The 26,130-nt window shown below is 43.4% G+C and overlaps 1 protein-coding gene across 4 annotated transcripts in view; it reads right to left on the reverse strand.

Annotated features, from left to right (window-relative positions):
* Positions 1-26,130, reverse strand: part of DGKG (diacylglycerol kinase gamma) — a 167,005-nt gene that overhangs the window by 106,939 nt on the left and 33,936 nt on the right. For all 4 annotated transcript variants that reach the window (XM_061636546.1, XM_061636547.1, XM_061636550.1 and 1 more), the window contains exons 2-3: positions 12,306-12,653; positions 6,217-6,293 (exon numbers count right to left, since the gene is read on the reverse strand). In XM_061636546.1, coding sequence (XP_061492530.1) covers positions 6,217-6,293; positions 12,306-12,372 — 144 coding nt within the window. In that variant the 5' untranslated portion in view covers positions 12,373-12,653. The remainder of the gene's footprint in view (positions 1-6,216; positions 6,294-12,305; positions 12,654-26,130) is intronic.

Raw genomic sequence — 26,130 nt, forward strand, 5'->3', positions numbered from 1 at the left:
TATTTGGGTCAGTAAATCCTGCCAGCAGCACAGGCTCATTCTGCCCTGTGATTAATGTCCCCAATTATTATGGTGCTTTGTTTCTCCCACCAGCTGTACGCCCCCTCCTCCCTAGGCACAAGGAACTCTGGGAACTGTAGTTCCTGAGACAGCATGCTACATACGGACACACAAATCTCTCTGCTTCTCAAACTACAAATCCAGCTTTAACTGCATAAGTGCACCCACACTGTTCTAGAGAAGAGCCTTGGTCAGCAACTCACTGTTCGGAATATTGCTCATTCTGCTCTGATTGGCTCCATCACAAGATCTGGATAATAGGTACATAGATAAATAAATTTCCATAAATATCCTCAAGCATAATCTGCTGTTTAGTCTAATTTTTCCCCACCCCCATGAAAATGAGGTTGCAGCCTGGGCTGGGCCCCCTGGATCTCTGTAGCCTTGTAAAATTTACCTTCCCCTTGCATCTTGGGCCCTGTGCAAAACCTAGCTATGCCAATACAAAAGAGATGGAAATAGGTCAGACTGTAAACACACACACAGAGAAGACACCTTTTATATATATACAGCAGGAATGCATTGAGCTCCACCTGAAGCTTTTCTCATAAGTGTAACATATCTAAAGTTCAACACAAACATCTAAAGCATCCTTCTCCAACCTGGTACCCTCCAGATGCTTTGGACTACAACTCCCAGCAGGCTCAGTCAGCATGGGTGAATGATGCTGGGGCTGATGAGAATTGTGTTCCAGGTTGGAGAAGGTTGATCTAAAGGTATACAAAGGAAATGCACCATAGAGTACTAATATGCAACTAGAAAGCTCTCTCGCACACACATTGAAGCAGGGCTACAGGAGGACCACCTTTACGTACGTTTGCCACAAGAAAATGCAGTGATACACTTTTCAAATACATGTATAGCAGTGGTGCATACTGGATGACATGCACATGTGGGGGACAGCGGCAGTAGCAGCACTTAAATAATGGATGCAGCTAAAGCTCTTCAAGAATGTACATCATAACAACAGCGGGTGGAACGCTCGGCGCAATCCATGGGTCCCTTTGGAGACATGTTAGGCTGCTGGGCTGAGTAACACCAAGATTCTCTATGTAGGGTACACCCAACTCTCATGTATTCCCTTATCTGCACTTTTCTGCTTGCAATCAAGAAAAGATAGGGCTGTATTCAATGAAAGCATTCAGTTTACATAAGGGCTTCCACTTGTGCAGTGGAACTTCTCCTCTCTCTCCTTTCCCCACACACCCTCCCCAAATCTGCCTGGAGGGTTGGGGGAACAGACACCCAGAACAGATTTTGGGGGTGCACAGGGGAAGGAGGAGTACCGGAGGATTCTCAGATAGCTTTCCACTGCTCCGGGTCCAGAGATGGCCGGCTGACATACAAAAGTTGGCAGGAGGCTCACAATTGTGATGGTAAGGACCGTTTCAGGGAACTGGGGTGAGCAGGTAAGGTGGGACCAAAGGCAGATTTCTGAGCCTCTCCTCTGCCATTTTTGCCACACCTGTAAATGTAATTAACATGGGACAGAAAAGAACACGTGGGACTTGGAGATAAAATGTTGTAGTAAAGTGCTCCAGTTTAATATTCCAGCCAATTTGTCGTGCCTTCTGGTAGGCTACCCCATTCCATCCCTTTTCCCCATCTTCTGTCTCCCCTCCCCAATAGTCAGTCAGCATTCTGTGACCTCTGAGCATTCCTCATTTGGACTGTCTAGGGTTTTTTGCCCCCTTAGGTCTTTCATCCCTAAAAACTTTTTTGTACTTCTGCAAACCTTGGGATTCCCCAGAGCATACAGATGCCTCCCTCTTGTTTGTGGTGTGTGTGTGTGCTGTTTTGGCTGCAAAAGGATAGGCGCTTGGAGAACCAAGTCCACTACTAGTATAAATGCATGTTGCAGCCAAAGCAGACTTTATTTTTACTTCACAGATAGATTTTAAGTTGATTTAAGTCTCATGTCATGAGTGCGAATGCCCTTAAATTTTACTTCATGACTGCATGATTTCTTCCCGTTTGTTTTAAGCAACTCTCGGCACTGAGGATGGTGTGAGAACTGAGACATCAGTTTACCATTCCAAAACTTTTTTTTGAAATTTAGTCCTCTCTACCTTGATTCCCTTAGAATATAGATACAGCATTGAGGTTTTCTGATTTTTATAAAGTGCTGACTGAAATGGCATGTTATAACTTTGAGCCTGCTTGATCTGTGGGGTTCTCAGTTTAAGCAGAAGCAATCATGCAAGGCAACACGTAAAGACCACACGTGATAGCTACAGCATGAAAAACAAGCCTTACTTGGTTGAGAGTGTCTTGTTTCTGAGGAAAGGAAGAGTAGAAAATAAGACAAAGGAAAGTTTAGTGAAGAAGTGCAGAGCAGGAGAAGGAACAGAAGCAGCTATTCTGCCGAACAGAGACAAACCAAACATTCAGAATGGCATGTGGTACAGTCTTTCCCATAATTGTGCTAATCTCAGAACATACTTAGGGGAAACTCATTGTTCTAAAAACTTTAAATTTTAAAGCATCCCCATCTCAGAATTTCCCAGCAGATGGAAAAGCTTACATGCTAGAGAGAATGCTGGTCAATGAGCCTTCCCCCTGATATGCAAACTTTTGACTTAGGCAGCAGACATAGTTTTTGCAAGGAAGAGCTAACTATCCAAAGGATCAAGTGAAAAATTAGTTCATTTATTTATTAGGTTTAAATTTTTTACTTCCAGATCACTCCAGTTCTATTACAACTCCCATAATCTCTGGCTATTGGCTATGCTGGCTGGGGCCGATGGGAGCTGTAGTCCACAATGTCTGGAGGGCAGCATGTCGGCAACCCCTGCCTTAGACTCTCCTTCCTGGCCCTTTCCCAACTGACTGCCTCAGATGGAGAGTAAGGGATGATAATCACTCATGACCTTTAATCCTCATCTCTAGGCTTGCTCTGAAATGAGGTCAGACTACAGGCATCCCATCATATGGGCAAGACTATATTTTGCCTGACCTTTGCCCTTGAGCAATTTTCTTTTAGCATTCTGGATGCTCAGTATTTATAGTTGTATTGTGTGGCTGCTCTGTTTCTTAGTTTTTGATCTGGTGTTTTGGTTTTGTGGTTGTTAGGTTTTTAATCTTTTTATCCAGCAAGCCATTTCAAAGGCCTTTGGATGGAAAAGTGGCCAAGAAATACAAACCTTGTAGAAATACTTTTTTTAAAAAAAACACCATAGTGTCAAAATTCAGAGCAAATCGACATATAAGGCACTTGGAAACAAAAAGAGGATAGCCCACCTGAAACGGGAGGAGCAAACAGGAAAAAGGTACTTAAGAATTTCATCCTGACGCTGTTACGTATGTCATTAGAGAAAATTATAGTGGGGAGGGGAGAATTCACTCCAGAGATTGCACCCACTCCTGTTTCCAGACACATCTATACATATCCTTGATTTCTGCTCATAACTATTGCTATGTTGCCATCGCTACAGGCAAGTGGCTGCCTGACGTATGCTCTCAACCTGCCTATCAGCAATGGTGGGATATCCCCTCACAGAGAAAGAAATAATGATTTTACTCTGGCTTTTCCTGAGTGAGGTGGAGGGGGGACCAGCAGTATAATTTTGAGCAGGGGGTTATTACAACCCCTCACCCCAATATGTTATCACTGCAGGGATAAAGTAGTAGGAGTGCCGTTTAACAAATAAAAAACAAAATAACACAAAGGGACTGTAGGAAAATCTCTCCCCATACACTCCTTTATGGTCACTTCCTCCGCAGCCTCTGCTGGAAAGCAGCTCTGTTCTTCAAAGAGATTTTAAAGGCAATTAGTCATTAAACCCAATGGCAAATGCAGTAATTTCTCTGAGCGGGTAGTAATGAATTATCCCTTCGTCGGTTGCTTTGTGCGATAGAAATAATCACAGTAGTATCTCCCGCTGTGGGGCACAAACCGCAGCAATGCGCTCTTGGTAGAAAGCAATGCAGCCCACTTATGACCACCCACCACAACACAGCATTTGTCCTGTTCCCTCCTAAGTGCCTAACAAGCACTCTTCTTAATAGGGAGTGCAGTTGCAATTTCTGTTGTTTCTTTTGTTAGCTTGTCCTAGTAATTACTTTGTGTGTCAAGAATTCCCTCACAAATTCTTTGAGCCCGTTTCGTATTTAATTTCATTTGATATTCTTTGGTTCTGGTGCCTTTTGTGTTCTTCCTTAATAGCACTGCAGTTATTTCCTTTTCTTACCTTGGAAGTGGGAACAACCCACTGTTATTGTTCTTACTTATCTTCTTTTCTATAAGAGAGAAGATATACTCCATTTCTGTAGATCTATTACCCTTCAGAAACATTTTCCACACCTCTCTCAAAAGAGATATTAAAAAGGACACCATCCTTCAATCATATTTCTCAGTCTCTCCTCCCCAAGTTAAATTACAGAGCAATTGCTTCCAGAATCTGAAGAACAGTACTTTTAACATGTGGGATGTAATGAGGACTGAAAAATGTTTTCTGTTCAACTTTTTTAAAGCAAGTATTAAGGGGGAAATGTGAAAATGAAGAGAAAGTAGTGTTACCGGCTTTAAATCTCATACATATGCTTTCCCCCCAAATTATTTTATTTATTTATTTATTATTTAATTTATATCCCACCCTTCTTCCCAGCAGGAGCCCAAATTTCAAATAAGAAAATCATAGCACTTACATGCAGCTATATTCATGCTGGTATCATTGTTCATAAACAATGAAATTGTAATTTCCTATAACCTGATGATACAGGCAATTCTAAACCCTGATAAGTGTTTTCATTTAGGGATGTTTCTCTCTTTTTACACAATCAGCCTTGGGAAACAAGCTGGTGAGAATACATCTCAAGATATTCCAAAATCCATAGTAGGGCAATGCCTTTACTATGCCAACCAAAATGCCATGAAATAGTGTGCAAGCCTTTGAGTTTTCCAGAACTCTTTATCAGGCTAGATTGTAAACAGAGTAAAGGGGTGTGTGTGAAAAAAATGGGTACTGATGGTGAAGCCATTCAGTTGGATCTGGTTACAACCTTAAAACGAAATGTGAGAGGAGGTAGCAGACATTCAATGAGACTCTCTTATATGCTATGAGAGACCCAGTGTGGTATAGTGGTTAAGGTGCTGGACTACGACCTGGGAGACTCAGGGTTCAAATCCCTACACAGCCATGAAGCTCACTGGGTGACCTTGGGCCAGCCACTGCCTCTCAGCCTCAGAGAAAGGCAATGGTAAAACACCTCTGAATATTGCTCACCATGAAAACCCTATTCATAGGGTTGCCATACGTCAGAATCGACTTGAAGGCAGTCCATAGTCATAGTCTATTTATTTATTTATTTACCGCCCTTCCTCCACCATAGCCCTTATATGCTATGAAGATTTCAGGTTGCACCTAGGGCTGCTGTGAAGAATCAGCTATTGTATTTACCTTTTCCCCAGCAGCCCTAGGTGCAACCTGAAATCAGGTTGGCAAAAAATCTAACCTAAGTAAATCTACAGTCCTCAGCACATTTCTAAGTCTTATTTCCAATTGAATTCAGTGCTATTAGCTTCAAGAAGAAAGCTCCCCTTGTTGTGTACTGCAGTCCTGATGAAGATCCCCACCCCCAAACTCCATGCACCTGCTATTATTATTTTTTAAACCCTGTCATGGTTGCTTAAGACATGCTTAGCATCACATCTAGTGTGGCGCTCAGACATCTATTTTATGATAAGACGAAGAGTCCTGCGGCACCTTAAATGCTAACAAATTTATTTGTGGACCACAGTCCACAAGTATAATGGAAGTATTACACAGTAGTATAACCCTGAATTGGCAGGAATATATTTGCATGGGGTGGGGAGATGTAGAAGAGTGAGCTCAGAGGGAAATGAAATGAAAAAAGAACAGTGACTATAAGACATTCTTGTTTTTGCTATAATAGACATATAGTTTCCCTTCTGGAAACTATATTGTGATGTGATAAATAAAATATCTGTACTGTCATTTTTATTTTGAAATCCAGCATGTGAAAAAGTTCTGTATTATTGAAAATATTTCACATGCTGCACTGCAAACACTGGTTGATCCTAACAAATGGCATCATTTCACTGACTCCGTTAATTTTGTTCAAATGGACCAACACAGCTAACTGGTTTCAATTCAATATAGAAATTAGGAATATGTTTACTGTAAATTTCCTTACTTGCTCTGGATTATATTTTGATAGGACACCATCCCCATGGAACTCTTCCAAAACATCTTTCAATTTCTTTGTGGAATCTAGAAGGAGAAAGTTCATGTCAATACAATTAATATTGTTTCTGTTGTAATATGCCTTCAAGTTGATTATGACTTATGGTGACCCTATGAATCAGCGACCTCCAATAGCATCTGTTATAACCACCCTGTTCAGATCTTGTAAGTTCAGGTCTGTGGCTTCCTTGATGGAATCAATCCATCTCTTGTTTGGCCTTCCTCTTTTTCTACTCCCTTCTGTTTTTCCAAGCATTATTGTCTTTCTAGTGAATCATGTCTTCTCATGATGTGTCCAAAGTATGATAACCTCAGTTTCATCATTTTAGCTTCTACTGACAGTTCTGGTTTAATTTGTTCCAACACCCAATTATTTGTCTTTTTTGCAGTCCATGGTATGCACAAAGCTCTCCTCTAACACCACATTTCAAATGAGTTGATTTTTCTCTTCTCTGCTTTTTTCACTGTCCAGCTTTCACATCCATACATAGAGATCGGGAATATCATGGTCTGAATGATCCTGACTTTAGTGTTCAGTGATACATCTTTACATTTGAGGACCTTTTCTAGTTCTCTCATAGCTGCCCTTCCCAGTCCTAGCCTTCTTATTATTCAATTACTTATAAATGCAGGGAATGTCTGAGGAAGTCATTTTCCTCAGAAGTTCCCTGCAATTTGTCAAACTTAGGAATGATTATACACAGCCATGGGAACACCTCAAATAAAACAAAGTTGTAAAAGTCATGGGAGGCTCTGTAATTTCAAGGGAATTCAGTTTGATTTATGTTTGAAGGGTTTTTTAAAATCAACCTGCATTTTAATGAGTGAACTCCCTAAACTCTTTATTTACAATATCCCAGATCTTTCTTTAAAGCAGAATATGTATCAGAGTGGCATTGACAAATATTTGATTCTAGTATAGTGTAGGGAACAAGGAGCAACTGCGTTCTTGTAAGAGTACCTTGAAAGAGAAGTTCTAGTGACCTTAGGACCACTTCAAAAGTTAATGTATTTCATCAGTGAAAAGCACTTCCAAACAGGGAACCCCCATGCAAGCCATGTAATGACCTAAATGGGGAGGGTTACTGTGGTATAGCGGTGGGAGAAATGTGGAGAGAAGTCATCCTCTGGAACACATTCAGCCTGCCCGTTCCCCATGCCCTCCATCCCTGGCACCTGGGCGTAGCTTCATTACAAGACTCTTGTATTAGCTGTAGCTTTGGCACCATGCTTCCACTTGCCCTTGTGATTAATTGCCATAATCACAGAAGACAAAGAGGGTAGAGGTTTGTGGGCTTCTCTAGTAACTACTGCCATCCCTCTGAACTAGCTTCATTCACTCTCCCTGATGTTGTTACATAGCCAAATGTGATTAGCTAAACAACAATGTTGCCATTCTTAGGAAGGACACTTCTTTTTAAAGGGCACCAAAGCAGTAGCCAGGGTAAACAGGGCAGAAAAAGTGTGCTTTCTAGGGTCTTTCAAGAAATGTTCCTTCCCCCCTTTTTATGCTGAAAATGTTTACCAGTTCAGCCCTACTCAAAATGTGGCAGGTGCTAATAAATAGCAGGCAGTTGCTGAGGCTGAGAGCCCAGGCTGAATATGCCATAATTCATCAGCTGTATGCTTGAGAATGTTGGCCGCAGACTGAGTCTCCCTCTTTAAGTTTCCAAGGCACCCTGCACAGAACACTTCAGACTCAAGTTTAGAGGAACATAATTTCTGTGCAGGGTACCTAGGAAGGCTGAAAGCAACATATGAAAGACAATCTGAATGGACTCCAGAAGCCTCAATACACAATGTGTAGGGAGGAGGCTGGGACCTCTATCAAGTGAGAATGATCTCACAAAGCACCTTCTCAGAAGTCGCACCCCATTTAGGGTTACCAACTGTACTCTTTTAAGAGTATATGTACTCTTTTTGAGATGGTGCAACAACATACTCTTACTTTTCACTTATTGAAGCCAAAAGTACTCTTTTTGAAATGACAAAATGATGGTAACCCTAACCCTGTTTCTTGCTTCCTTCTTTGGGAAACTAATGACTTCTGGACTAAACCATGAATATCTTGGACAAGACGTAGTGATGGCCACCAACTTAGACAGCTTTAAAAGGAGATTAGACAAATTAAAGTAGGATAACTACTAGTCACGATGGCTTTATATTACCTCCACTGTAGGAGGCAGTATGCCTCTGAATACCCATTACTGGGGAGCACAATTGGGGCGAGTGTTGTTGCATAGGTATCTGGTCAGCCAGATAGTAAACTAGATAGGCCTTTGGTCTGATCCAAGAGGACTCTTCTTAGACATGGCTTCTTTGACTCATTCCCAGCAGCCAATCATCATAAGGTGTACTATCGCAATAAATATATTGAGAAAATGAACACTGACATCAAGAGTCTCAGAGCAGCTGCTTTAGGATGGGTCAGTCTTTTCCAAGGTGGTGCAATCCATGGAGCAGCAGAACTAGGAACCCTGCACACAATACACATACATAGCACCATTTTGGAAGCCATTTTCTGACCACCGTTCCTCCTGACTGTTATTGCCACTATAGGGAACATTAGGGAGCAGGAGGAGCTGATTGGGTTGGGGAGGTAAGAGGAGAGAGGCAATTCAACTGTTAAGAACATATGAAGAGCCTGCTGGATCAGGCCAGTGGCCCATCCAGTCCAACATCCTGTTCTCACCATGGCCAACCAGATGCTCATGGCAAGCCTGCAAGCAGGACCTGAGCACAAGAGCATTCTCCCCATTTGTGATTCCCAGCAACTGGCACTCAGAGGCATATGGCTTCTGACAGTGGAGGCAGAGCCCAGCCATCAGGGTTAGTAGGCATCTATGAACGTATCTAATCCTTTTTTAAAGCCATCCAAGTTGGTAGACATCACTGCCTCTTGTGGGAGTGAATTCCCTTTGGGTGGCCAAAAAGGGGGGGATAGGCTAACACTGCCCATGTGTAGGACTCAAGAAATATATTTGATATGCTTTCTACCCATTTCAAACCTTGTGCACAAAAATTATCTGATCAATGGCATGCCTACTTTCCCTCCAGCAAGAATTATAACTTAGTTCTGAAATGGGATAGAAGCATTTTCATTGTAGCACTTCCTCTTCTGAACCTCTGAGTGAAGACCTGAAAGCAGCTTAACTCCCCATGCTCCCTGCATAAAGAACAGTATTAATTTAACATGATGCAATAGTATCATCTATTATTTCTACCACTAAAAGTATTTGAGAAGTGTTCTCTGATAAGATGTCTTGATGGAAGGCAGTTTTTTTTTTAATCCCCCTTGCTGGGGTCTCAGAGCTCCAGAAGGTGAAATGGCCCAGCAGGCTCACAGCTCAGCTGCCCTGGATTAGGAAGTCAGCCGAAAAGGATCAAAATAGACTGAAATACCAGAGGAAAATGCGTAAAAGTAGGGATTTGCTTTCAGATGCCTACAAAAACCTTCTAAAAATAAACTAAGGGGACTGCTCATATCAAATGCTCAAGAACCTCTCCCTTTAAGAGGATCATGAATACTGTGACATTTAGGCTAAAGTCTCAAAAGAATTATGTTTGTGGAGATAAGGTCAGTGGGAAAAAATGTTCTGCACATCCTTACTCCACAGGCTTACACAATACCATGTGGAAATGGATCTACCAACCACAAACAAAGAAGGTTGCTGTCTGGACAGGCTGAAGAGCTGCCCCTTTGGAATTGGCCCCATTTGACTTAGAATTTGACTAGTGCTAGATGAACTAAGATTCCTCCTTCTTTCACAAATTGCACTGCCTTCTCTTTTGACCATGGGACTGCCTCTTAATCTGTTATCTAGGTACTCTCTCTTCGACTGATGAGCATCTTGTGCAGTAGTGTAGGGGCAAATTCAGAAGTGCAGGGTCCTTTCATGTTAGTCACAACCATTCCCCCCTTTTTGCTGCTGGGTTAAGAATGAGATCCTTTTTAAACCTTCTCCCACAACAACAGATATCCCTAGGAGCCAATCAGCATGACAGGGGAGTGTGTTAGCTGCTCAGAAGAGTCTTCTCAGTGGTTGACTCACTTCCTTTCACTCTGATTGGCTCCAACCAGCAGAAAAGGACAAGGAAGCATGTTAGAAGACTCTTCTCATTGGCTAACACACTCCCCTTTTATGCTGATTGTCTCATAGGATGCTGGAGACATAAGGACTCTGCTGAGACCCTGCTCCAAAAAAAGTAAGGGGTCTAAGACACCCCCCCCAAGACCCTGGATGACTACACCCCTGGTCTTGTAGTCAGTCATATTATAAGAATGCAGGAAGAGCCCAGCTGGCTTATACCAGCAGGCACTAGGCAGGCACATGGCAGTCATTTGCACTTTTTTGTAGGCTGATGACTATACAGATTCACACTTAGTTAGTGGTGTGTTCATGGTGGTGTGCTGAGAGACATGGTTTCAGAGTTTGTGTTTGTTTGATCACTTCACTCCAGGCACACTTGGATCAGGTTTGTTAGCCTGCACAGAAAAATAAAAAGGCTCTTGCAAATGGATCCTCAGGTACAGTCAATTTACCAAAAAATCTTTCTCTCTTCCTCCACGATAAAAAACTCCTTGAGAAGACTGAAACGCTACCCTTGAGCCTGGTGATGGAGTGCAGAGGATGAAGCTTTGGTAGGATATAAGAACATAAGAACAGCCTGCTGGATCAGGCCAGTGGCCCATCTAGTCCAGCATCCTGTTTTCACAGTGACCAACCAGATGCCTATGGGAAGCCCACAAGCAGGAACTGAGTGCAACATCACTCTCCCTTCCTGCGGTTTCCAGCAACTGGTATTCAGAAGCATGCTGCCTCCCACTGTGGGAGGTCAGAGCGTGGAAAATTTATGCTGCAGGAACAATGCATGTGTATATAGTCTGCTTCTGTGTTGGATTTGTTTTTAATATGTTTTTAACCCTTTTTAAAAACAGTATGTTTTTAACCTTTTTTTAAGATGTCTTCAAAGCTTTTAAAATGTTTTTAAAGTTGTCTTGATTTAATGTATTTTAAAGTCTGTTTTTATGATGTTTTAAAGTGTTTTTAGTGCTTTTGTTTGCCACCCTGGGATCCTGCTGGGAGGAAGGGTGGGATATAAATCAAATAGAAATAAATAAATATAATACCTGATTTGAGAGATAGCTTTGAGACTACTAACTACAGAATTCAAACCCATTCCATATAAGTTTCCATGAAAATCTGTACATTTCACTGCAATGTTGTGGAGCCACACCACACAGTTGCCACATTACTAGTGAATCCTTGAAAAACACATGCATTACCCTATGGCCTGTGTGGTAGGAATCCTTGTATTTATTTATTTATTGTATTTGTATACTGCCCCATAGCCGAAGCTCTCTGGGCGGTTTACAGTAACTCCTTCTCTTACAAAAGCCAGCCCTTCATGGAAGAGGTAAAAAGACAAGTTAGCGACTTGCCTGCACAGTCTTTATATTTTCTTTCTGCTATGAATTTTTGTTAAAACCTAAAGGCTTGGTAGTGCCAAAATACTATGGAATTAAGAGCTTCTCAGACTCCCAGATTTGCACTTTAGTGCTAGGAACAGTAATTGAAAAATGAAAGTATAACATGAAAGTGCACTCTGCCCTTGCATGGAGCCTGCCACCCTTTCCAACCCTATGGATCCCTCACTAGTGTCCCAGTCTGTTCTGCAGACAAACAGGAACTCAGGTTGGACTGCAGGCACAATGTGGTGGGAGAATGAATATGCTGTTGCGGCATTTGATGGCAGACAGCCCAACTCTCCCCATGCAGTCAGAAATTAGGTTTACATCTCCAGGTTTAAAAAGATGATCTTATTGTTTGTACTCTAATGTTCTGTACTTAAGTCATTGAAGCATAGCTCACAGAACTATATGCCACAGCATAAATTAATTGTACCACTCCTATGAAAAGAAGGACAGGAATTGCCTGTATTTTATCCATAATGCGTTGGAAGCCCTTATGCTGACACCAGACTAATAATCCACAACAAAATGACAGTCATTAGAGCTGGGCCAGGGATAGTACTTACACTCAGAATACTGCTGGAGCTGAGCAAACTCTGCCGGACTAAGGGTGATCCATGTGCCATCACTCATCTTTCAGGTGAGCTCTGGAGAGGCTGTGTCCACCTTTAGCAGAGGTCCTTGGGAGGAGCTGCACCTCTAGAACTAAGAATTATTCTGGACCATTGCTCTAGTTTAGGTTTGCAGATGTCTACTGAGTCAACTGTCGTTATCATGAAATGCATACAGCAGAACTCAAATCCTGATCAGAATGAGTGCAGAGGTGCCTAGCCCCTTCAGAGCCATCCTTGTCACAACAGTATTTAGGAGTGCCATCAGAAAATGCTTCATAGAGAATGCCAATGTCTTCAAACCTAGAATTAAAATGAACAAATTACAGAAGTACATACATGTTTCAAAGATACTTTTTTCATGTTGGCTTTCAGGGAAGGGAAGGCAGAATTGAGCTTATTTAAACTTATTTAATAATATGAAAAATAAAGAAATAACAGTATCAGAATTCCTACAATGAAACCAGCTGTTTCCAGTGTGGTGGAGCGGTTGGAGTGTCAGACAACAATTAGGAAGATTCAGGTTCAAAACCCCACTCACTCATGAAGTTCTCCTGAATGACCTAAACCACCTCACTGTTACCTGGACTGTTGAGAGGATAAAGCAGTGGTTCTCAAACTTTTTTGGTTTGTGGTGCACTGTAAAACATATAAAAATTTTCTGGCACACTTCGTGTACAAAATTAAAAATATATTAATATATTTTAAACTATGAATAATAATAACAAACTATAGAAAACTATTACTTACCCTATACAAATGGGTTTCTTCTCATTTTTAAAATATACTTTCATGATATTTGAGGCACACCTAGCCACCTCTTAGGGCGCATCAGAGTGCCTGGGCGCACCATTTGAGAATCACTGGGATAAAGGGTATGTGTGCAAGAGAACCATGTGTGCTGTTCTGAGCTCCTTGGAGAAAGGATGGGATAAAAAATTAATAACTAAATAAAAGCTTTCAGACAGATTTGATTAACTGTGTTGCTGATATAAAAAGGGTTCTCTTGTATCTTAAAGAAATGAGAGCATCTCTCAACCAGGTGAACTATAGTTCTTGTTCTCCCAGGCATTTTAACATTTTAATATCTACTTTTAACACCTACATCTATAACTCACAATCTTAATTTTAGTAATTTTTAACATTAACATCTTAAACAGCTTTATATTTTAACTGATTTAATACGTTTTTATACTTAACATTTTAGGATTGTGTCTGTCGTGTCCATGTGTTTAACTATGTTTAGTTATTTTGTTATATTGTTTCCATGTGTTTGATATATGTTTTTAATTGTATACTGGATGTTTTTATGCTGTAAACCGCCCAGAGAGCTTCGGCTATGGGGCGGTATAGAAATATAATAAATAAATAAATAAATAACTATGCAAGGAACTTCAAAGCAGGAACAACTTAGTTCACCTCAATTTGAATGTAAGCAGCAGATTACAGTTTCTGAAATGAATGACAATTCCAAAATACAGGAGGTATCCTATGGATCTATAAAGGGAAGAATGTGCAGAAATTTGAGACGATTTCCTGAAAACATGAATGCCTGATAGTCCTAGGAATGCCATTTGGCATTTTGCGTCACAATTCATGGAGCAGCTGCATGCATCCCATTACCTTGTTTCACATTGAAACCCCATGTAAAAATCAAATCAAGCAAGCATCTCCCAAAAAGTTGTGATTTTTAGAATTTGCTGTGTGCCCCAGGCATTCTAATTACATAGGAGATGTTGTAAGAAGCTTTATTAACTTCTAATTTTCTAAGTCACACAAACGAAGGAATTTCCTAAACATGGATGTGAAGAATGACACTATGTTGTTTGTGCAGAAACAGCACAGCCATCACTGATTTCTTTTGCATGGTCTAAATAACATTTACCCAGCAAGTGCTGTAGAGAAACTGCAGGGTCTGCAATACTAGTCAAAATCCTAAACTGAGATCCTTGAGAACTGTCATTCTTTCAAATATTGTGTGTGTTAATGGCGTGAGGACAGCAGCGTTGTGTCATGCTCCTGGCAGTGAGAAGTCTCTCTGCTGCATACCTAAGCCATTCTTAATACTCTGCCATTTGAGAAATCAATTTTCCTTCGTTCTCCTCACTCCTTCTCCCTATTTGCCCAGGAGACTATATATTCCCTCTCCAGAGCTGTGGTGCATCATGGACCCATTCTATTCTTGTGATTATAATTTGTTTTAATTGTTTTTAATACTGTTGTAACCCATCCTCGCACCTGCTGGTAAAAGGTGGGTAATAAATTTAATAACAATGACAATAGCAATAATGTCTCCAAAAGCAAGACTATTCCTGGGCAGCAAGATTTCACCTGTCCCCTTCTACTATGTGGGGACAGGGCCATCGTTGTTATCATTTACTCACAAGGCTCTCAGTTTTTCGAGTGCAGGTCCTTAAGTAGCCAAAATGGTACCATCCACACCCAAGTACAAAAACTGATAGAGAAAAACCTCTCTCTCTCTCTCTCTCTCTCTCTCTGTGTGTGTGTGTGTGTACCCTCAAAACAGTTCAATTGGAACTGAGCATGCTCAGGGCCCACAGAATGCTGGCTAACTGTTAGCGGGAAAAGACCAGAAACTGGATGAGAGGGAGAATATTGGAGTATTCCAAACAGGAGCACTCCATACTGCAACAATTTGTTGCAGGTCCCACTAATTATCATCATTAGGGATAATAGTGATCTCAGTTTTGAGTGCTAGTCCTTGTAAGTCAAAGCACCACCATTCACATACAGGAGGAAAGTAGCATCAGGCTCAGGGAAAAGCCAACGTTTGCACAACTAAAACACACATGCAGGCTACATCGACACGATACATTTAAAACAAGGGTAAACTACAATTCCCAGGATTCTTTGGGGGGAGGCCATGTGCTTTCAAATGTATGGTGTGGATGGGACCACAAACACATTTTAATGGAAAAATATAAAGGAGAGGGGGAGGCCCCAAAACAGCCCAGTAAGAACTGAGCATGCTCAGTGGCTGCAGGATGCTGATTGACAGCTGGGGTGGGGGAAGGAAGTAAAACCGGGGTGTGTGTGAAGGAATGCGACGGAGTAGGGCTGAGTAGTATCCATCTTGTGGCTCCAATCTGAGGGGTAGCATCAGGCCGACCTACCCTGGGTCAACCCAGGAACCACCCACCCCAGCTTGGAGCCACTCCCTAATAAGTTTGGGGGTGGGGCTCATGCTTAATTAGGGTTTAACCCCCAATCAATAATATGGTGGGGAGGGGGAAAGCATATGTTGTGTGTCCCCCCCCGACTGAGAGCAGGGTCAATTTATTCTTCGCAATGTTGTTTTGCAAAGGGCTTTCCTACATGACAGCATCCCCCAGAATTGTTCCCCTAACTCTGGTGCGGAGGGAGTGATCCTTTGTAATGCTCTTTTGCAGGAAAGCACTTGACAAAACAGCACCCACGCCCCTAGAGGATCACTGCATCTGCTCATCAGGCGGTAGGAGAGCCATGGCTGCCTCTTCTTCTTGCCTGATGCCCACCCAGACAGCTCTAGGTCACTCTAGGTCACTGAATCCAACCGTTGCAATCTGTGGTTGTCAGAACCCAACTCGGCTAAGGCTCAAAAGTCTCTGAATGGGCCCAATTTGGCTCAGACCTCAGCTGAATCCAGTGCACAGCCCTAGAATGGAGCATCCTGGAAACATGACTTATACCACATGCCTCCATATCTGAAAATTGTCACCATGCATTAGTCCACCCCTGATGTTAATGTGGTACTTTTCTGTAAAAGTGTATGATTGTTGTGAAAAATTGATGCATGCAGTCACATTAATACATTCAAAGTTGCATCTCCTCACTAACCTCTAGAAGACATGGATGAAACACTGTTTGACAGAGAGAGGAAGTTAATTTCAGATGTTTAAAAACATAAAAGGGCCCTGCCGGATCAGGCCGAAGCTCCATCTAGTCCAGCATCCTGCTCTCCTGGAGTGTCACAGAGCTCTTCCCACTCTGGACTCCCTGCAACTGGGATTCAGAGGCATATTGCCTCTGCCAATGGAGGCCATCATTGCACAGAAGAGATGGGAGGAGGCAGGATTAGCAGAGCTGTATTCAAAAACCACTGGCCATGGTTTGTATCTTGAGGATTTGTACTTGTAACACCCCTTCTCTGAAACCAAGAACCACTCCTGGAGCCCCCACCTCTACACTCCCACAGTTGCTGAAAAGGCTGCTCTACATAATTTCGTTTGTCGGTATATTTATTGTGCTGCCATCCAAAAGGGTATGTGTGTTAATAATCTGACCATTAAAAAAATTGATCTGGTTGCACTTATTAGAGAACAGTCACAGCTCAAAATGCACCCCGCAGATCCATCTGGATGCATCTGAGGGAGAGGTGACAGGCAGCAATGCGTCCCTCCATCAGCCTAGATGGGACCAATTTGGTCCTTCCTCTCCCAGAACTATCACCATCACCAGCCATTCCACCAGCTGCACTGGAAGCAAGACTGCAAGCCTCACTTCATCCACTTGGCTGGCGCCAGCTGCCAATTGGCTCCTCCCTCCCCAGAACTGCCTCCTTTCACTTGGTCATTATGTATTATGCAACAGTATGAAATAGTTGGTGCTCCCTGAATAAGCTCCTCTTCCTTATCCATTCATTTCTCTTTTTGTTAATGTCTCGGACTGTAAGACATTATTTTAAACTGCAAACTACCTTGAGTGTGTTGACAGAAATAAATGTCGTCTACAAATAAAGAAATATACATTTGTCATCTGGAGAGGCTGTTGGGGAAGAGAAGAGAAGAGAAGCACTGTTGTGTATTCATGCATATACATTAATAATAATAATAATAATAATAATAATAATAATAATAATAATATTTAATTTGTGTGTCGCCTATCTGGCAGATAGCCACTCTAGGCGACGTACATTTAAATGGGATAAAATACAATAGTATCAAATGCAGTCACATTAATCTCTACATTTACATGCATATGCACCACAGTCAAGATGCTCCTGTCTTCTGTTCAGATATTTACATCTAGAGATACAGAAGAGAGGGTTGAACCCTGAACAACTGTACTGCATCTCAACACGTTAAGCAAAATTTGAAAAGGGATCCTCAAAAGCAGGGGTTGTCAACATGGTATCATTCAGATGTTGTTGGACTACAACTCCCATTATCCCTGATCATTGTCCTTGCTGGCTGCAGCTGATGGGAGCTGGAGTCCAACAACATCTAAAGGACTTCAGGTTGGCTATTCCTACTCAAAAAGCACAAGAGAGAGAGAGAGAAATAGGAACACAGATTTTGTAGAGATGGATTTCAGTTTGGAGAAAATGGTATGTAGAGAAAGGGATAAGCCCCCATTTACAGTACCAACAGCCCTGATCCAAATCTTCAAAGCCCCAATCTGCTATTAGCTGCAATGAGGTAGGGAGGTAGGTACCCATATTGTGTCTCTTTCCCCGCACTGCAGCTAGTGGTTTTAAGGGGGTGATTTAAGCAGGGAAACAGCCAGTGGAGAATATGTTGTGCCCTCCCGCAGCACAGCAGCCCTGATCCAAAGCCTCCCCTGCTCCAGAATTTGGTCCGAGATGACAACCTCTAAAACTGGATTTTGTAAACTAGGGTCACACTCACATCATACATTTATTCCACCATTATTCCACTTTAAGCAGTCATGGCTTCCCTCAAAGAATCCTGGGAAGTGTAGTCTGTGAAGGATGCTGAGAATTGTTATGAGACCCCTATTCCCTTCAGAGAGCTGCAATTCTCTGGCAAGAGGGGTTGACTGTTAAACCACTCTGGGAACTGTAGCTCTGTGAGGAGAATAGAGTCTCCTAACAACTCTCAGCACCCTTTACAAACTACACTTCCCAAGATTCTTTGGGGGAAACCATGACTATTTAAAGTGGAATAATAGTGGAATAAATCCACAGTATGAATGTGGCGTAGGTCCCAAAATCTTAATCCTTGAATAGTTGGAAACATCTCTTGTTCTGAAAGAGGGGGGAATCTTTTTTTTAAAAAAGAGTGACTAAGTACTTGTTTTTTGCCATAAGCAACATGAACAATATTAAAATATCAAAAATAAAATTCAAAATTAACAGCACTTGCATATAGATTTGCTTGGACCATCAGTATGCCATCTGCAAAATGCTCAGTAATACCATTTTCTTTCAATACGCATTTCTCGATGTGTACAGTGTACACTGTACAATGGAACACTGAATTTGAAAAGACAAAGAAGACACAAATTGAAAGACAGAAAAAGAACTACAGAATGAATTAAGGGGGAGGACACGAAGCCTTAAAGCCAGCAGATTTAAACAACAGAAAACGTCCCAAGGGATTTTATGCTAGTGCAATCAATTTTGACCCAGTGAAATCTGACTTCCGGGAAGGAATGCTTCGCTTGTGCCTGCCTCTGAGACGAGCTCTCGTCTCAGAGGAAGCTTTTTCAGTTTTAAAACCAGTCAAAAGGTTTTTTTTGACTGGTAAAAACTTTCTCCCAGGCAAGGGAGAAATGAAGAGATCATCCACAAGCTTCGTTGTGTTTGTTGGGGGACTTGAATTCATTAGGATTGCCTATGAACAAAGGACCAGCCAGCAACGTCGGACAGAGCCAAGGAATTTCAAGCAAGCTCAAACTGATTAAGCGAGACGTTTTTCTTTTCTTCAAAGAAAAACAGATTTTAACAGGCAAGCATTCTTCTTTCTATCCTTATCATTTGGCTTAAATTGTTGCAGTAAAAGAGATTTGTTAAAAGAATCAGCAGTAAAGAATCCCTGGGTGAGTTACAACTTTTCTCTTTTATACACGGAATTAAGGCGGAAGGAAATCGAAATATCTTATCTTTGTTTTTATTGCAAAAAGCTGGCCTGGAATTGAGAACTATAAAGATACAAACGGATGAGAGATATCTAATCTGAGGAGAAAAATTTTGATTTATATGAACTTTTGAGTATTATATGTCTGGGACTATTTTTTCTGGTCTACTTCATTTTGATGAATCTGCTTGTTCTTTATGCCACTAACTATTTGGATGCTGTGAACTAAATTTGTTTTGCATTCTGTCAGGCCCAGGATGTGACTCAGGAACCAGACCAACGGCTGTAGTTAATTCATGTTTTATTAGGGTAATGTCCAAACAAAGACTGCGTTTTCTCATGAAGCAATACAGGGATACAGGTCCTGCGGCATTGGGAGAAAGTTGACAGAGCAAGGGACTTCTTCCCACCTGTTCTTTAAGAAGGGGCCAAACGGGCGCGCAATCTTTCGCTCCTCCTTAACTGCCCCTCAGGTACTGCCCGCCTTCCCCCCCTTCTCTCCTGTCTTTTCAGCTGTCTGCGTGTGCGCGGTGAGGGGGGAAGCATCACCCCCTCCTCCTCTGAAGTTTCCGATTCCAGGATGGGGGATAGGGGAGGGGCTGATGGTAAACTGCCTCCCTGCTTTTCGGCTGTGAGCAGCCCTCCCTCTTTCCCCTCTTGCTCTGAGCCTGAAAGAGGGGGAGGCGTGAGAATGTCCAGGGAGGGCTCAGGCTCCCCATCGCTAAGCGACCTTATCACTGGCAGTTCCTCTGTTTCGTCTTCGCTCCAAAGGGGGGAAGTTCCTCCCCCTTCCCTCTGCCATCCATCCGAATACTCTTCTCCCAACTCTCCGGGATCCAGCTCCCCGGGATTGGGACCCCAGCTCTGCCTTCCGACACCATCCCTCCTCCCAGGCTGTGCCCCCCTCCCCTTGTCTGGCTTGGGACGGTGGGGAAAACGTTGATGGAAAAGTTTTACCAATTCTGGAGCATGCACATCAGCTGCATCTTCCCATGATCTGTCAGCCACCCCATAGCCTTTCCAGTGAATCAAGTACTGCAGCTTGTGGCGTCTGATCCTGGAATCTAAGATCTCCTCAACTTCAAACGCAAGCTGCTCATTTACCAGGAGTGGAGCTCCGGGAGGTTCCTCCAGCCGTAACTCACTGGGAGGGGCGGCTTTCGTTAAGAGGGATCGATGGAACACAGGATGTATTTTAAACGTGTCAGGCAGCTTCAGTCGGTACGCCACGGGATTGATTTGAGTTTCTATTTCGAAAGGACCCACCCTCTTGTCTTGTAATTTTCTACATTTGCCCAGCATCTGGAGGAAGCGGGTGGACAGCCATACCTGGTCTCCCAGTTGAAGGGGGGGGCCCTCCTTCCTGTGCAGGTCAGCAACTTGCTTGTACTCCGTTTTGGCTTCGTTTAACTGCTGTTTCAGTGTCTGTTGAGCCGCTTGCAATTCCTTAAGGAAGTTCTCAGCTGCCGGTACCAGCATTCCTTCTGAGCTGCTTGGAAAGACTTTAGGATGGAATCCATAATTAGCGAAGAACGGGGTTTGTTGAGTGCTGGAGTGCAGAGAATTGTTGTAGGCGAACTCTGCAAAATGCAAATATGATACCCAGTCAGTCTGTTGATAGGACACATAACTTCGTAAATATCTTTCCAAAACGGCGTTCAAGCGTTCCGTCTGCCCATCTGTCTGGGGGTGATGGGCGGAGGAGAGTTTTAATTCCGTCTGCAACTGTTTCCACATTGCTCTCCAAAATTTGGCTGTGAACTGAGTTCCTCGGTCTGAGACTACGCTGTTTGGCAATCCATGCAGCTGGTAGACTTCTTTTATGAATAACTTGTCCGTTTCTTTAGCCTCTAAGGCCCCTGCACAAGGAAGAAAGTGTGCCATTTTGGTAAGTAGATCCACCACTACTAAGATGGCTGTCATTCCTTGGGACTTGGGTAGATCAGTTATAAAATCCATGGAGAGGTCCTTCCAGGGTTCGTGTGGGACAGGCAACGGTTGTAACAGTCCTGCTGGTGTCCCTGTTTGTGTTTTTGTCCGCAGACAGACAGAGCAGGACTTTACATAACTCTCAATATCCCGACGCATTTTAGGCCACCAGAAGTCCTTGGCCATGTTCTGAATGGTCTTGTAAATCCCAAAGTGTCCCACTGTGATGGAATCATGACACTGGCGTAGGATTCTGAGCCTTAATTCCCCTTCTGGCACATATCTGGCGGTTTTGAACCATAACAGTCCATTTCTCCAGTGAAAGGCTCCTGAGTCTTGACCTTGTCCTGTCTCCTGCTGATATTTTAGCATGTCTGCATCTTCTTGTTGTGCCTTTTTGAGTTCCCCTTCCCATGAAGGCTGGCATACTCCCAACGTTAATTTCTCTGGCGGGATTACGTACTGAGGCTGGTCCTCGGATTCACTTTCTTTGTACTGTGGCTGTCTGGATAAGGCATCCGCTCTCTGGTTTTTGGCTTGGGCATGGTAAGTAATCTGGAAGTTAAACCTAGTGAAGAACTGGGACCATCTTATCTGTCTCTGGTTCAGCTTTCTGGCTGTTTGGAGGCTTTCAAGATTCTTGTGGTCGGAGCGCACTTCAATTCGATGAGAGGTCCCCTCTAGGTATTGTCTCCAGTTTTCAAAAGAGTCCTTGATGGCCAGCAGCTCCTTCTCCCAAACTGTGTAGTTCTTCTCTGCAGGCTTTAACTTCTGAGAGAAGTACGCACAGGGGTGCAGCTCCTTCCCTTCTTGGTCTAATTGTAGCAGGACCCCCCCGATGGCAAAATCTGAAGCATCTGCTTCCACTACGAAAGGGCGGTTCGGATCAGCAAAGCGCAGAATGGGCTCAGTAGCAAACCTTCTCTTCAGCTCCTCAAAGGCCTCGGTGGTGTTCTCTGTCCATTGAAACTTCTTCTTCCCCCTTAAACAGTCAGTCAGAGGAGCTGTTAATTTGGAAAACCCTGGAATGAACTTTCTGTAATAATTGGCAAACCCCAAAAACCGTTGTACATCCTTTTTGGTGACAGGTTGGCCCCAGTCCAATATGCAGCTTACTTTCCCTGGGTCCATCTCCACGCCTTCCGCTGAGATTCGATATCCAAGGAAGTCTAGAGACTTGAGGTCAAATCCACATTTCTCTAATTTAGCATACAGGTGATTTTCTCTCAGTCTCTTCAACACCGTCTTCACATGCTGGTCGTGGTCTTCCTGGTTCTTTGAGAACACCAGGATATCATCTAAGTAACAGATTACATACGTGTCCAACAAGTCTCTAAACACGTCGTTCATGAATTTTTGAAAAATTCCTGAACTTCCACAAAGCCCGAACGGCATGACCAGGTATTCATACTGTCCGTAAGCGGTCAAGAATCCTGTTTTCCATTCATCTCCCTCCTTCATTCTGATCAGATTGTACGCTCCTCTCAAATCCAACTTCGTGAAGATTTTTGCAGAGCGCAGTCGGTCCAGCAACTCTGAGATCAGGGGCAGCGGGTAGCTGTTGGGGATGGTGATCTGGTTCAATGCGCGATAGTCGTTACAGGGTCTGAGTCCCCCCCCCTTCTTTTTCACAAACAATAGTGGCGCTCCAGCAGGGGATTGTGAGGGGCGTATGAATCCTCGCCTCAGGTTTTTATCCAGGAATTCCTTCAGGGCCTCCCTCTCATTCTCTGTGAGAGAGTAGATTCTCCCTGATGGGATGCTGGCTCCTGGCACTAGGTCAATCGCACAGTCGTAAGGGCGGTGGGGGGGTAAAGTCTCTGCCTCTATTTCATCAAACACATCTTTAAATTCTTCATACTTTGGCGGCAGGGTCACTTGCTCGATCTCTTGCACTGCCCCCGCTAAGGTGTTCTTGATTCCTTCAGGTTGACAGTTCTCCTGGCAATACTGTGAGGTGAACCACACCACCGCCTCCTTCCAACTTATTTTGGGTTCATGCTTTGCTAGCCAGGGCATTCCCAGAATCACCTCAAAGTTCGAGAGATCTGACACGTATAGCGAAATGAACTCTTCGTGCCCAGGGATTTGAAGTTTCACTTCCTCTGTGGCTTGTGTCACCCCTCCTGACTTCAGGGGTCTCCCATCGATAGTCTCCACAGCTAGGGGAGCGTCCAGTTTCCACCGGGAAATTCCATGACGCTTGACTAACTTTGCATCAATAAAATTTGTGGAGGCTCCACTGTCAATTAAGGCAGTGGAATTAAACACCACTCCTCTGGAAGTTGTAATCCGAATAGGCAAGACCAACACCCCCTTTGAGGGAGGTTGGATCGTTGGGGGGCCTTTATACAACGCTGCCCCCAGTCCACCGGCCTGCACGTGGACTGGGTGTTCTAGTTTCCTGACGGCTCGGCTTTCCCCCCTTTCAGTCCACAGTCTCTGGCCACATGGCCCGGCTTTGAACAATAAAAGCATAAACGTTCCCGGCGTCGTCTTTCCTTTTCTTCTTCCGACAGTCTTGGCCTAGCCCCTCCCTGTCCCTCAGTTGCATTACCTGCCATCCCTGTAGTGGGAAGGGTCTTGTTGCGGGATGCTGAGGCTGAGTATCTCGGGGCCTCCTGCTTCCTTTCCAGGCGCCTTCCTTCCATCCGGTGATCTATCTGTAGGCATAGCCGGATGAGCCCTGGTAGGTCAGCGGGGGGGGGAGGTCCTGGCCAACTCATCCAGGATTTCAGCATTTAATCCACTCCGGTACATAAACATCAGGGCAGCGTCATTGTAACCAGTTTCCTGGGACAGAATTTTAAAAGCGTTAGTGTACTCGGAAACAGTCCCTTTAGCTTGCTTCAGAGCGCCTAGTTGCCGCGCTACTGTTTCAGCCTTTGCGGGTCTTGAAACATCTCGGTCATCTCCTGTATAAATCCTCTGTACCTTCCTAAGACAGTATATTTTCTCACGAGATACGGAGTCACCCATTTTGCAGCTTCTCCCTCCAGGAGGCTAATCACGAAAGCTACTTTAGCCCCATTGTCTGGAAATTCCGTGTGCCTGACATCCAGATATAACTCACATTGAGCCACGAAGGTTGCCAACTGATCACTTTGTCCCGCGTATTTTGGGGGCAATCCAATGGGAACCTTTACTACGGCAGCTGGAGGGGCTGTTCGCATCTGGTCTATCGTGGCCTTCAAGGTTTGATTATCCGTCTTCAGCGCCTTGACTGCTGCTAGCAGGGCTTGAACATCCGTCTGCAAATCAGCTACCTTAGTCCTCAAGAGTTCCACTTCTTCCGTCTCAGAAGTGGGGTTTGTCCCCCCCGCTGCTCCCTTTGACATCTTGTCCCAGTCAAGTGAAGAGAGCGTTGAGGGTGATTTAGGTGGCTCTGTCAAGCTGTCAGGCCCAGGATGTGACTCAGGAACCAGACCAACGGCTGTAGTTAATTCGTGTTTTATTAGGGTAATGTCCAAACAAAGACTGCGTTTTCTCATGAAGCAATACAGGGATACAGGTCCTGCGGCATTGGGAGAAAGTTGACAGAGCAAGGGACTTCTTCCCGCCTGTTCTTTAAGAAGGGGCCAAACGGGCGCGCAATCTTTCGCTCCTCCTTAACTGCCCCTCAGGTACTGCCCGCCTTCCCCCCCTTCTCTCCTGTCTTTTCAGCTGTCTGCGTGTGCGCGTTGAGGGGGGAAGCATCACCCCCTCCTCTTCTGAAGTTTCCGATTCCAGGATGGGGGATAGGGGAGGGGCTGATGGTAAACAGCCTCCCCGCTTTTCGGCTGTGAGCAGCCCTCCCTCTTTCCCCTCTTGCTCTGAGCCTGAAAGAGGGGGAGGCGTGAGAATGTCCAGGGAGGGCTCAGGCTCCCCGTCGCTAAGCGACCTTATCACTGGCAGTTCCTCTGTTTCGTCTTCGCTCCAAAGGGGGGAAGTTCCTCCCCCTTCCCTCTGCCATCCATCCGAATACTCTTCTCCCAACTCTCCGGGATCCAGCTCCCTGGGATTGGGACCCTAGCTCTGCCTTCCGACACATTCTTGGACACATAAGAGATAAGGCAGTTTGTGCTGTCTACATTATGATGTCATCAGGTTTGGAATATTAACTCCTTTGTTGCTGGAAAAAGAAATAAATTGCTCTTTGCTTGGGAATAGTGCTACATTGGAAATTGAAGGGTTTTTTTTTTTCTTGGTTTTAAAAATGACAATTAAGAAAGTGGCTGAGACCCTGGAAGTAAATATGTTTCAGAAAATAATGGATGAGATTGAGATAACGAAACAAGAACTTAGACATGGCAAACAAGAGATGAAAATTGAATTTGGCAAAATGAAGCAGGAGCTGAAAGAAATAGGGGATTTTATGAGAGAGGAGGTTGATGAGATCAAACATATAACTAGACAAGCAATAGAAGAAGAAAGAAAAATTAAAGGGAAGATGCAAGTCCTGGAGATTGGAACAGATATATCAAATGTGGAACTGGAAAAAGATTTGGAGTTTATGGACTTTAGAGATAAAGATTACTGTTTGGAATTCAGCGTTGTCCCTGAAGAAATTGATGAAGATATCAGAGATAAAGCTATCAATGTTTCAAAAAAATTTCTGGACTGGAATGATGTGATGGAGCTTGAAATAGAGAAAATTTATAGAATTAATTACAGATATGTGACAATGGAAAAACTCTCAAGAGATGTGCTAGTGCATTTCGTAAAAAAGAAGAACAGAGATATGACTTTACAACAACATTTCAGTAACACATTCAGAATTGATGGCAAGGAAATATTTGTGAGGAAGGAAATTCCCATCAGACTCTTATTATATGACTATGACAGCAAGATTATTATGGATGCAAGGATGGAAGATGGAAGATGGAATTAACACTGATAATGGAAGAATGGCTATTGAAATTACTGGACCTAGCAGACTTGATGAGATGGATTAATCGACATGTTTTTTTGGAGAAAAATCGATGGATATATTTCTCAAGGACTGGAAACCTCTCTTTGACTTTTTGCGGAAAGAATAAAGTGATGTTAATGAG

The sequence above is a fragment of the Rhineura floridana genome, chromosome 7, assembly GCF_030035675.1.
Source record: "Rhineura floridana isolate rRhiFlo1 chromosome 7, rRhiFlo1.hap2, whole genome shotgun sequence".
NCBI classification, from domain to species: Eukaryota; Metazoa; Chordata; class Lepidosauria; order Squamata; family Rhineuridae; genus Rhineura; species Rhineura floridana.